We start from the raw sequence: 13,427 nt of genomic DNA on the forward strand, positions 1-13,427 counted from the left end.
AATTATCATCACCTATATGAAGAATAACAACCTACATCTAGATACAGGTTAACACCTGATGGCATTTCTTCTGGGCTTTTGAGTTACAACAAATGTGTTTCAGAAACACACAGTTATAACAGCCAGAGAAAAGACTAAGACAGAAATCAAGGATCAAGAGCCCAACTAAAGCAAACACTGATCTCTAACATGGTTACTTCAAATGAAACAATAAATCAACATCTAAACCTTAGTTCATTCTCAATAAGATCTTCTGTAGACGTCTGACAGAAATAAAGTCAGTCTGGTTATTAATAAGTGGAGCTGGTGATGCTGTTTGTGGGGTTGTTTAATCAGATCTTGAGAGATTTCATGTATTTTATTTCAGTTGATTTCATCTAAGTCTGTGTCTGAAGTCAGTTGTAGTAGTTCTTGTGTTTCTCTTTTCTTCAGTGATTCTGTTTGTTAACAGCAGCTGTTCATCACTAATTCTCAATCAGCACTTAGTTAATCGCTTAATTACTTAATTGCAATATATATCTTCTTTCAATGAACTCAACTGAATTAAGTTCAGAGTACTCGTAACTGTTAGTTTTTTCAACTTAAATGGTTTAAGGCAATCAGTTTCCTCAAATGGTTTGAGTTAACATAACTTGTCAGGTTTGAGTGAGGCTGTGTCTGAAGTCAGCTGTTGTTCCTTTCTCTCTTTTCTTCAGTAATTCTGTTTGTTAACAGCAGCTGTTCATCACTAAAGCTCAATTAATCACTTAATTACTTAATTGCAATGTATATCTTCTTTCAGTGAACTCAACTGAATTAAGTTCAGAGTACTCATAACTGTTAGTTTTTTCAACTTAAATGGTTTAAGGCAATCGGTTTCCTCAAACGGTTTGAGTTAACATAACTTAAGGATATCTGTTTACTCAAACCGTTTGAGTTAAGTTTACTTGTCGGGTTTTACAGTGCACCAGATCATACAGCCTCCATTACTCAAGGGGTAACTGATAAATTGAAACAAGGTGGTCAGTTTCACCACCCCACAAGACAAAACCACAACAAGACATTCAAAAAAGTACTACATTAAAATTAATGAACTGTACATTATAAAATTGTTGAAAAAATGGTTATAATGGTTATGCTGATACCACCTCTCCTAAACACAAGTTCCTTGATACAGGACATGTGTGCACGAGTTCCTGATATTCCCTATACATCAGTGGACAGCAACGGGCAGCCCGCTGGCCAAAATTGTGTGTGTGTGTGTGTGTGTGTGTGGGCATGTTTTTGTGTCATATCAGGACACAACTCTGTATAATGACATGGGTATGACACAGGTATTACAAGGAGTGGGTGACTTATGAGGACATAGCCCATGCCACCATTTTTCAAAACGCTTATAAATCATACAGAATGAGTTTTTCTGAGAAAGTAAAAATGCACAAAGTTTCCTGTGAGGGTTAGGGTTAGGGGTAGGGTTGGTGAAGGGCCATAGAATATACAGTTTCTACAGAATAAAAACCATTACACCTATGGGATGAGCACACTTTGTGTGTGAGTGTGTGTGTGTGTGTGTGTGTGTGTGAGTGAGTGGGTGGGTGGGTGAGTGAGTGTGTGTGTGTGTGTGTGTGTGTGTGTGTGTGTGTGTGTGTGTGTGTGTGTGTTTTACCTCCAGCAGGTGGCACTACTTGGTCCAGGAGTTTCATGCTAGTTCTCTTCCAGATCTTCTTGATGACGGCTCGTAACTCCTCATTGGCTTGTTCCAGATTCCCTGAGAGACACAGTCAATGAAACAGTTAATGACACACAATTCACACCCACACAGACACGTGAAAGTCTCTGTGTTTAAAATCTTTACCTTCAGTCTTGATTTTCAGAGCAGTTCTGACCAGAGCGAACAGGGTTGCATTGAACATGACTGTACCGTCACTATTAAGTGGCATGTTCATAGCAACCAACCTCTTCGAGATATTAAGAGAAAGAGAGGAGAGTTTAGATGTGTTTAGTCTGTGTGCATAATGCAACTAATGCATGTGATATGTATTTTTAAACTTCCTTTATTAATGTTATATACGCTTTAATAATACTATTTCACAAGGTTTAAAAAGTCCTTTTTTTATTTCAGCAGCTTACAGATACTGAAATTGCTACAGCTTTAATAAAAATTGCAGCTATATTTGTGACTCTGTACATTTTATATGCCTTAAATCATATTTTGTTTTTTGTTTTATATGTCATTGCCAATTGCTGTAATATTGTTTTAGCATTTTTTTCCCGTTCATCCAGTCTAAGTATTATAAGTGATTACTTTAACCAGAAGTGTTTTTTAAGTGCATATAAAATAAAACAATGTTCTTATTTAAATCTATATTACTGTTGAAATCAGTCATTACTAGGACAAGCACATATTTACCCCAAGATACAAATATTTAGAATTACAAGTAGTAGTTTAATAGTATCAATAATCCTATAGAAAGTTTAATTTTGCCCCACATACTTAACATGTACATATTAACAATATAAACATAAAGAGATATAGTGATTTGTTTGTTTAGGCTCAGAATTAAGAGTTTTGATTAGCTAATATTGTTCCCCGCTTGTTGTTAATGTCTCGGTTACCTATGGTACCCCTCATTTCCATCAGCTGGTCACTTCAATATTGTGTCGAATGACACATCATTAAGAAAAGGACAATTAAACAAGGATTTCCATAAATAACTAAGACGTTCTCATTCATTAGGTCACTAAAACCTTGCGTCGAAGTACAGATACTATGGGTTCATATACTAAGTCCACAACTGGCTGAATTAAATTACAAGTTTATGATGGCACAGATACTGACAAGACCAAGACCAGCGGCATGTCACAAACAAATGCATATCATAAGCTTTAAATGCATAGGAAGTATTACCTCCCTTCTTTCACTTTGGGAGAGCTGCCATATAATGGAAGAAGTCAACTCAGCCAGAAGACTTTTCCTCTGCTTAAAAATTCTCAATAAAATTCAGCAGCTGGTGAACCTGGTTGTAATGTTGGGATATGTTGAGATGAGAAATGAACACTATATAGACCACATCCTACAGGAAGGAAGGTAACATGTAGAGATGCATCCTATAGACTTGCTGAAGGAAGCACTACATATGGAAGGTTTCTATGGTGTAGGTAAGAACAATCAAACAATACCTGGCACTACACTAAACTGATTGGAGAGGCTCAAATAGATCTTTCTGTAAGGCCAGAAGGACCACTGAGAGATCCCAAGAGGGGATAAGATGCAGTGTCGAACACCAACCTGGTGGTTGATATAAGCTACTGTCGCTGTGTTGTCCAGTTGGACTAACACATGCTTGCCTTAAATCAACAGTCAATACCTACTCATGGCCAGAATCACAGCCAACAACTCCAAGCAACTGATAGGCCAGTGCAGACGAGGACCTATTCAGGTACCCAAAGCTGTATGCCCTTTGCACACAGCACCCCAGTTTGAGTTGGAAGCATCCGTTTTCGCAACAATGCATCTGGACATCTGTTGTAAGAGCACTACTGCCGAAAAGGGGAGGACATTGTTCTGGTAAACCTGCCCTTTGAAGGCAAACTGAAGGGCTGCAAAACCCTTTCTTCATCTCGGCTGGGGGAGTAGGCTCTATCACGTTCTTTGCTAGAAGAACAGCAATCTCCTCTCAAAGGACAGCAGCATTCTCTCCTCAATACAAAGGTGAAAAAACGCCACTGAACATTGGTAGTAATGAATTGTGTAGCTGAGTTAAATGGGTCTGAGCAACCAGCGGGACAGGATAGGGAGAGCTATCCAAGTGTCCAGACACCAGGCCAATGGCTTCAGTGGAAATACATTGCCTGTGCAACAATGCCCTGCTGGAATACTGTGTGTTCATCATGACGCAAAGTGCTGGGCGAGATACACCTTACTCCTCGAGTCTGTTGATGAAGCCACAGTCGTACACAACTTCTGACTTCACAACAGACCTGGTGCATCAGATCTTGAGGAGGCAGTGTAACCCAGGGAAAAAGGAACTGCTCTTTTGTTGAACATTTGGTGGCTGTCTGCCATCCACTTTCTGTCCCCCCATCGGAAGTGGATCTTTGCGGGTACGAAGGCCCTCCTTCCTGGGTTGCTCATCTCAGGATCACTTTGAAGCCTTCCAAGGATTCTTAGAAGGCTGATGGCAAGCTGGCAGTGCCACCTACATGTGTCCAGATAGATGTTATTCAGGTTTGACTGTCAGTGCAGACTGATGAGGGGCCGGTGCAGGGACAGAAGGCTGACCCCATGATGAGGAGATGCAGGTTGCTGTTCTGGGTGTCCAAGGATAGAACCTGGCCTGTGTCAATGCGGTATGCATCTGCTTCTGAACTGTCAAGAATTTGTATATGAGCAAGGGAGAGACTGCTGCCTGTACTATAGATTCAATGCAGAGTTTTTGTAGAGGTGAATGAAGTGCAGATTCAGCTGCATCAGCGCCTAAGAACATTTTTATGCCAGGATATCTGGGGCAATTGCTCTTTCAGAGGAATTTTTCTCACAAAGATCGCAGTTGAAGCACTCAGGCACACACTCACCAGACCTATCTGTGTATGACCAAGGGAGAGACCACTGCCTGTGCTACTACCACTGCTCACCAATTTCCAGTCCCTCCAGAAAAACGCGATTATGCGATCGTCTGATTTAATGCATAATCAGCCAAAGGCCGCATATTTATGCGAGGTCGCATTTTTTCAAATACGCTGCTCTTTTGCCGCATACATTGCAGATTTCAGAAAGCAAAATATGCGGGGCTAGCATGATTTCATAATCCCTGTATTTTCGTTGCAAAAAACTCACATATATATTGCAGAAAGTTGAAAAATGTTGTGTTTACTTCACACAAGTAAAGCGCCATTTCCCCCCTATTGCCATGGGAACCTTATTAAGTGACGAAATTACGTGACGTGAACATCATCTGCAAACCCCGCAGTGAAACTTGAAGCACGCAAATCATTCTTATTTGCCAACAAAAATAAGCGCAAAAAAATGCACGAAGCAGTTTCCCGATTTGTTACTTGACAGTGGAGCCAAATTGTACTGCAAGAACTTGCGAAAACTGCGGTTTGATGAAACAGAGAAAAAAAGGTGATTCCCCCAACACCCCCTTCTCACTAGGCTACTAACACTGTTGTAGTTTCATTCAGATGTTGATGCAACTTTACAGTTGTAATATTGCACTTTTTTTCTTACAGAACAGTACCAAAAACTTACAGTTGTAATTATATTAGTAGTATGTAAAATAATTTACGTTGCAGTAAGAGATTGCAACTTAAATATTCTGTGATTTAGTATGCTCGCTTATCATAGGAAGAAATAAGAAATTACTCCTTACATTAATGTAGTAGCCTAGTGAGAAAAAGGTGTTGGGGGAATCACCTTTTCATCAAACCACGGTTTTTGCAAGTTCACGCAATTTCTTCGCATTAAATTGCATGCAATTTTTTAAAGAAAATGTGCCGCAAAATCAAGGATTTTTGCCCGCATCAATCACACAAAAAAATCTGTGTTTTTCTGAAGGGACTGAATTTCATTGACCTTTTTTTAAGTAATGTCAGAGCTGTCTGGGATCTCCATACAAACCCCTTTTGTCGTAACTTCGACACAACATTGAAGTGACCAACTGAAAGGGAATGTTTTTCTTGCAAAAAAATTGTGGAAATGAGACAAAAAATGCAAGCTGCAAGTGTGAAAAAAATTTATTCACTTAATTTAGCATTACATTTTGCAATCGCAAAAAATCCTAGAGAGAATTTTGCTTAGTATTTTAAAAAGGAAAATGTATGTCTCTGCACATTCTGCATATGTCTATTTGCATGTGCTTTATGTGCTTCATACCTTGCAAGCCACTCTATGAGGACACAGCTTGCCAAAGCCCAGAGGTGGTTGAATCCTGCGCAGTAATGTCACCACATCTAAGTGTTTTATACGGCCCCTGATACACACACAATACTCACTGTCAAATAAAACACACACAGGGTGATCTAGAAGTACTGCATCTTTTGGATATATACTTGGCCTCAGGATCATATTCCGACCAAATCCTCTTAAATTCATCTAAATGATGAGGTCCAAGAATTGACCAATCACGCGTCAGGTAGTCAAAGTTGTCCATGATGACAGCGACAAACAGATTAATGATCTGGAGAAAAAGAGCAATAATAAAACTGAGCAATATCATTTATGTCAGATTAAAAAAAAACAAAAAAAAACAATTATTACAGAGTTGGAAAACAGAGCAATGTTGAAGAGAAAAGAACAAGATGTCGTAGGAATAGATGGATGATCTTTATATATGCTTTTTGAAATGTTTTGAAGTACCAGAAAAGCACAGAGCATGTAGAAGCTGATGAAGTAGAGGATAGCAAAGTTGCTGCCACAGGTTTTCTCCTCTCCAGGGTTATAGTCGGACTCAGAGTCACACTGTTTGCCCGGCAAACACGCCAACATGATCTGCTGCCATGCCTCACCCGTCGCACATCTGACATACAGTACAAGAGGAATTAATGAAAGACTGTCCAGTACTTTTGCATATTATTGCAATTATTGGCAAATTCATTTTGTGAATTTATTATGAATTTGTCCTAAATAGTATGGTTAATCACGGACAGCCACCAAACAGATATGCAATTTAACATTTTGTATATTAGGTATTCAGATTGATGAGATGCACAGCCTGACAAAACTTAGTTATTAAGCAAAGAATTACTAGTTGGTTTCTGACTAAATTTTATATTTTTAATACATAAATGCATAAATGGTGCTAGCTCAGCTTACTGAAAATATTGATTCACCTTCACGTTTTTTACTAGTTAATACTAATTGGTAAACACACTCTATTTATAGTAGTATTATTGGATGGTATTTCACTTAATTTACACTGCTTTGATAAAATGAATATGAATATGATAACATGCAGCTTTTGCCATTCCAGTAAAACTCACTTCACTAAACTGAAATTCATCAATGTTCACAAACACACAATATTCTCATGAACACACCTGAATAGCAGGAGCACAGCTTGAGGAAAGGTCTGGAAATTATTGTTACGATTAATACTGGTTCCATCCACCATGGCAATCTTGCCGAACACCTAAAATAATAAAACATCACATTACCATAATAATTGACAACAGGTTTATTACATTACACAAGCATATGATTTACCTGCATTCCAATGACACCATAGATGAAGAATAGCATGGCAATCAGCAGAGCCACATATGGAAGAGCCTGAGAGACACAGAGGAGGAAACCCATCTTCATTATTAAAGGCAGGGTAGGTGATTTGGTTCAAACATTTTATTTTGTTTATGCTTATTTTAAAATCTCTTCACATCCCGATAGCAATCACTAAGTTAAGTGGTTTAAATTTATTTATATGTATTTATATAATCTTTGGAAGGCATAGGACCATAAAATGTTTTTCCAATCAAAATGTTCAGTCCAAACAATACGATAGGCTGTCATGCTTGCCTGACAAAATATATTTTTGCATACCTCGATACGATATCAATAAATAAACCCTTACAAATAAATGAAGTCAAACATTACATTTACAAAACTACTAATTGCAATTTTGTATTTTATTAATCTGCATTCCAAGTTACTCCTTTATACTGTATGTACTTGTTTACTAACAGCTAGTCACAGACATAACCAACTTATAACCAGCTCATGGCCAACTATGGACCAACATAAACCAGCACAAATGAGCTGCCGTGCTGCCACACCTAACCAGCATATACTGATTTATTCAAACAGGGTGGTTTTTTACTATTGTGGTGCACTCATTTCTTTGTGTTGTGGCTTGTTTCCGTTGTGTTGTGCTACTTTCTTTGTTCCGTGGCTTGTTTTTGTTATGTTGTGCTAATTTCTTTGAGTTGCAGGGCAGCTTGTTTCCGTTGTGTTTAGGCTTGTTTCATAATCTTGCAGCTTGTGTTTATTGCTTTTGCTAATTTTGTGTTGTAGATTGTTTTCATTGTGTTGTGCTAATCTTGTTGTGTTGCGGCTTGTTTTCATTGTGTTTTGCTAATTTCATTGTTTTGGGTTTTGTTTCCATTGTGTTGTGCTAATTTTGTTTTTGATGTCATCTGATGCAATAAAGCCTCTCTCACTGTATCTCTCACTCCAAAAACCCATTTACATTGAGGCAAAATGTCCCATCTTTAGCTACTAATTATCTATTATATTAATATATAAACTGTATATAATATAATATATAAGCAGTATATGAACTGGCAGCTAACATTAAACTTTGCATTTAAATTAATTTAAATATATACATATACAGTACATTTACATTTAAGCAGAAGCTTTTATCTAAAGCAACTTACTAATGAGGACAATAAAAGCAGTCAAATTTAACAAAAGAGGAGCAATAGAGAAGTGCAAATTACAAGTCTCGGTTAGCCTAACAGTACATATATAAGGTACATAAGGTATTTACACAATGGTGGCCTTCAGCAGGTCCTTCTCTGCATTACATACAGAGATGTGTATGATAGATGTGTAAGGGTATGTAGTTTACAGTTGCTTAAATTTGAAAAAATTAAAAGCTAGTTTTTTTATTTTTATAAATAGATTATTGAGTTTCTTGAAGATGGCTAAGGACTCAGCTGCTTGGATTTGAGTTGGGGAGGTCATAACAACAGTTATGAAAAAGTCAGTGTAAGCGATTTTGTGCCTCTTTGAGATTGCACAATAATACTCCGTTCACTTGCAGAACGCAAGCTTCTAGAGGCACATAACTCTGAAGCAATGAATTTAGGTCAAGGGGTGCAGAGCTAGTGGTGGTTTTGTAAGCAAACATTAATTCTTTGAATTTAATGCAAGCAGCTACTTGTGTAGCCAGTGCAAATTGATGAATAGAGGTGTGACATAACGTTCTTTTCGACTCATTAAAGATTAATCTTGCAGAGTCATTCTGCATTCATTGTAGAGGTTTGATAGAAGTGGCTGGAAGACCTGCCAAGAGAGCATTGCATAAGTCCAACCTGGACAGAACAAGAGCTTGAACAAGGAGTTGTGCAGCATGATCCAAAAGAAAGGACCTGAACTTCCTAAATTTATATTAAGCAAATCTTCAGGACTGAGCAGTTTTTTTAATGTGGTCTGAGAAATTCAGCTGATCCTCAATCACAACTCCAAGGTTCTTGGCTGTCTTTGAGAGAGTTATGGTTGATGAGCCTAAATGGAGGTGAAATGTTGATAAGTGATATGTTTGTTGAAACCACCAGCAGTTCTGCCTTAGACAGGTTGAGTTGAAGGTGATGGTCCTAAACAATAATTCCAATAATCTTTACACATTGATGTGTAAAGACACATCAATGTGTCGTCACAAGCCACAGGGTTTAGTTTGGTTTTGTTTGTGTATGTTTTGTTTTATTATTATTATTGTATGTTTTAGCCATGATTCCCATCCACTTACATTATAAGACTGATAGACTGCAATGGTCTGAGCTAAAAATCTTGGTTTGTCTACTGAAGAAACAAAGTCACCTACATCTTGGATGCCCTGGGGGTACGCTGATAAACATAAAATGTTCATTCTTGGGTGAACTCTCTCTTTAAGAGTGAGGAGGAAGTGATCTGAGGTGTGCAGTGGAGTAACCAGCACATGATCAGTGGAGCAGTGGCGTGTGTAAATAATGGTACAGTGGTTGCCTGATCTGTGAGTAGCAGTAGTTATCAAAAGATCTCAAAATCTCTATATAAATATGCATATAATAATAAAAAAAGCTTTTAAATCTTATGTTTTCTTTGAGTACTTCATGAAACTACATAAATGATTAAATTCAGTTTATTTACTAGCGTACTCAGATATTTTCTTTCTGCTGCCTTCTCAAACATTTGCTAGAACAGCATTGTTTATTCCTGCCTTGTACATGTGTATAAGTATGGTTCAACTCTGAGTTGACAGAGAAAGTTTATATCAAGCTTTGTGAGCCCTGTGAACCTGATCTAAACCCGGCTGGATTTGTTTGGTTTGGTCAACTCTAAACCTGCTCTAAAACTCAGTTTGTTCAGATATCTTTATGCAATAGGCCACAGATATGCTAAGATGCTTCTTGTTTTGTTGATGCTAAGATGTTGATCTCACTGTGTCACAGGAGTGCAGCAGGTGTGAGTAGAGAAAATGAGGAACGAGAATGAGTTTAATTTCTATGGATTCTGAATGAGCCGAGTGAAATGGATTTGAGGAAACCGCAGGGTTGAGGTCAAGGCTGTAGTTAAAACACAAAATGTTTAATTTATTAGGGCATTCCTCAAGTGGAATGGTTTTGATTGAAGTGAACTCTGAAAAGTGAACAGACCTTGCACTGAATTAGATTAGAGACAGTAAATGTAAGTGGGTTCAAGATCATTGGTCTTTAAAAAAATGGTAGGGTCTTTCCACACAAACATAAAATGGTTCAGACGCTCGTGCAGAACAAACTCAACTGTGTTTGGTTGCTTGGTTTGCCAGTAACACAGCCTCTGCCTCTCTAAGTGGGTGATTATTCACCAATGAACGCTGCTATAGTTCATTGGTGAACTATATCCCAAACCTTTAGCTGTCAGTCAAAACTCTATGCAATTTAACATGTACTTCTATTATATTCTTATTTGTGCTACCAGTTTTTGTTTCTTTTAAAAGATTTTTCCAACATCTTGCTTTGAATTAATACACCTAAGCTTCAGGATTTGTCCTAAGCATTTTAACCACAGTCAAAAGTTAATGATTTTGAGATGATGAGATGATGATTTGAGACATAAGGTGGCGCAAATGAACTTGAGTGTTGAGTGATGCGACTCGTTGCCAGATGGGACTTAATCCCTAATGAGTGTTGAGTTTTGGCACTTAATGCCAAAACTGACCAATCACAATAAAGGATTCCAGACAGTCATGTATTAAGTTGCTTTATGAAATGAGCGTACCTGAAATGATTTGATGAAGGTCCACAGGAGCGTGCGAATGCCCTCTCCTCTGCTCAACAACTTCACTAAGCGCATCACACGAAACAGACGAAAGAATGTGATGGAAATTCTTGCACTGCCTTCAGTGTTCTGAGAAAAACACCAGACAGCATTCAGACACAGTCCATGTTAATGAGATGCAATGTGTTTCCACTCTCTACTTCAGTGTGTCTCTGTCACACATCGCTCAGTGTGTGTGGATTGTGTGTGACGAGTGTGTGAACAGACCGTGCATTTGAGTGTTTTAACCCTTGCATCATTCCCTGGTCATTGTCATGCAGAGTTTGTGCATGCACTGCAGGCTTCACATTCCCAACAACAAATGCTTAAAGGTCCATATTCATAACAAAGAGCATCTTTTCAAGACAACACACCGGACATCTTACCCCTGTCTATACTGCAAATACAGCAGCTTCTGTTTGCTTCAACAAATCAAAGAGCTCATATTAAAACTCACAACCTAGTCTTTATAGCAATGTATACTAAAGTCAACATGCTGTATACATAATACACTCACTTCAGTGTATATTTAGTATACATACTTTATTATATATAAAAAATAATAAATGTTGTTCATTTCAATAACTGCACATAGTGAGAATGAGAATATTTATTAAACCTATTAAATCTGGAAGCTGGCTGAAATTTAGCTGAAGAACAAACACTGTATTTAGTAACGTTGCTCCTGTTTGTATCAGCAATAAGATTGTGGAACATATTGCACCTTTCCTTAAAATAACCCGCATAAGCTTCACTTTTAATATTTGAAGAAAAAAAAAAAAAACAGACAGAGAGAGATGCTGGGCTTGGATCATACTTTTACTTACATTGATCTCCGTGATTGCAATGTCAACGATGCTACCAACAACAATTAAGGCATCAAACGTGTTCCATGCATCGGCAAAATAGTGCTGTGGACACCCAGCGAAACAGAGAGATGAGAGAGGAGAGAAGGAGTGGAAGAAAGAGATGAATTGACAAAGAAAAAGACAGAAGAAATCAGAGTTACGATGCTGCAGCCTCACACAGAAAGAGCATCTATTTCCCCATTACATTACTCTGCATATCATTCACTCATTCTGACCCTACAAAGGGTCGTAAACCACTAACGTTTGGACTTGTTTTGATTGTCATGTATCTTTGTTGTACAGCAGCTGTTATAAAAGTCTCCATCAAGTCTCTATCTTTCTATCAAGTTGAGAATGGGCATGACAATTTCCTACAAGTGATCATAGTGAGAAATAAATTGCTGTTTTTTGAGGGGCATTGTGTTATTTTTGACAGTGGGACATTCCTGATGGCCAACTACCTAACAAGTGCACTATAACTAGGGAGCAGATTGAGACACATCCTACAATAACAACAGCTAGACAGTCTGGGTATTTATTTATAACAGGCATGTTTTTATATGATGAACCTCATAATAACATGTACATGACACATTTCATTTTATTCCACATTACTTAATTTCTGAACTTGTTTGATTAGTTTTCTTTGTACGTATGGATTACTTGCTGTTACCAACATCTGGTGAACATTTGGTCAATAGCACCTTTAGAAATATATTTACTGAGAAAAATGGTGACGTGTTTAATACTTATTTTACCTGTATCATCTATATAGAATCTATGATATCATCTAACACGTTTCAGCATTTTGCTGTCGCTCAAATTATAAAACCACGGTTTTCTCTAGATATAAACAAGACTTGCTAAAAGCATATTCCCCCCTCGAGTAAGAGTGTCAGATACATTCATAAACACAGCACGCTAAAGGGCGAGAAACACTAAACAGACAGAGCCAACTAGCAGAGGTGAGGAAAAGATGAAGAGTGAGGGTCAGACAGACGAGAGGAAAGTCGGGGGTCTACCTGACTCAGAATGATGTCTACTACGCTGCCAATCACCACCACAGCATCAAACCCATTCCAGGGGTCCACACAATAACCCTAATCAGACAGACACCAGCGAGGGGAGGACAGGAGAGCAGAAGGGTTAAACATCACAGGACGGGGCACAAGCACTCTCACATCACTACAGTATACAGTATAGCCAGACAGAAGAAAGACGAACCTTTGGTTTGAAGGCAACCAGTTTGAGAATCATTTCGACTGCAAAGACACCCGTGAACACCATGTTCAAAATGTCCATCCCATAATTGAAAAGACGTGACTGGCCGTGATGCTATATACGATAAAGATAAAATAAAAACAAGAATTTTGTTTTTTATGTTGAATTACAGTCCTTAAAACTCATTCAGAGAGATCATGTCTTATAATTCAAAATGGTTGACAGAAATCCAAACAGAAAATATACAATTATTCCCTAAAACTGCAGTAGGGAACTTTTGTAAAAATATATTTTTTTACATATTTGTTAAACCTGTCATTACGTCCTGACAGTAGAATATGAGACAGATAATCTGTGAAAAAATCAAGCTCCTCTGGCTCCTC

At 37.9% G+C, this 13,427-nt stretch overlaps 1 protein-coding gene across 4 annotated transcripts in view; it reads right to left on the reverse strand.

Moving 5' to 3' along the window:
* The window catches only part of cacna1db (calcium channel, voltage-dependent, L type, alpha 1D subunit, b), a 71,162-nt gene that overhangs the window by 16,484 nt on the left and 41,251 nt on the right, over positions 1-13,427 (reverse strand). For 2 of the 4 annotated variants that reach the window (XM_026270678.1, XM_026270675.1), the window contains 11 exons: positions 13,048-13,158; positions 12,846-12,923; positions 11,803-11,886; positions 10,937-11,065; positions 7,184-7,249; positions 7,018-7,109; positions 6,338-6,497; positions 6,031-6,158; positions 5,855-5,951; positions 1,835-1,937; positions 1,646-1,747 (listed from right to left, as the gene is read on the reverse strand). In XM_026270678.1, the coding sequence (XP_026126463.1) occupies positions 1,646-1,747; positions 1,835-1,937; positions 5,855-5,951; positions 6,031-6,158; positions 6,338-6,497; positions 7,018-7,109; positions 7,184-7,249; positions 10,937-11,065; positions 11,803-11,886; positions 12,846-12,923; positions 13,048-13,158 (1,150 nt within the window). The remainder of the gene's footprint in view (positions 1-1,645; positions 1,748-1,834; positions 1,938-5,854; positions 5,952-6,030; positions 6,159-6,337; positions 6,498-7,017; positions 7,110-7,183; positions 7,250-10,936; positions 11,066-11,802; positions 11,887-12,845; positions 12,924-13,047; positions 13,159-13,427) is intronic. The other 2 variants (XM_026270677.1, XM_026270676.1) reach the window with 1 other exon arrangement.

This window comes from Carassius auratus, chromosome 8 (genome assembly GCF_003368295.1).
Source record: "Carassius auratus strain Wakin chromosome 8, ASM336829v1, whole genome shotgun sequence".
Lineage (NCBI taxonomy): Eukaryota > Metazoa > Chordata > Actinopteri > Cypriniformes > Cyprinidae > Carassius > Carassius auratus.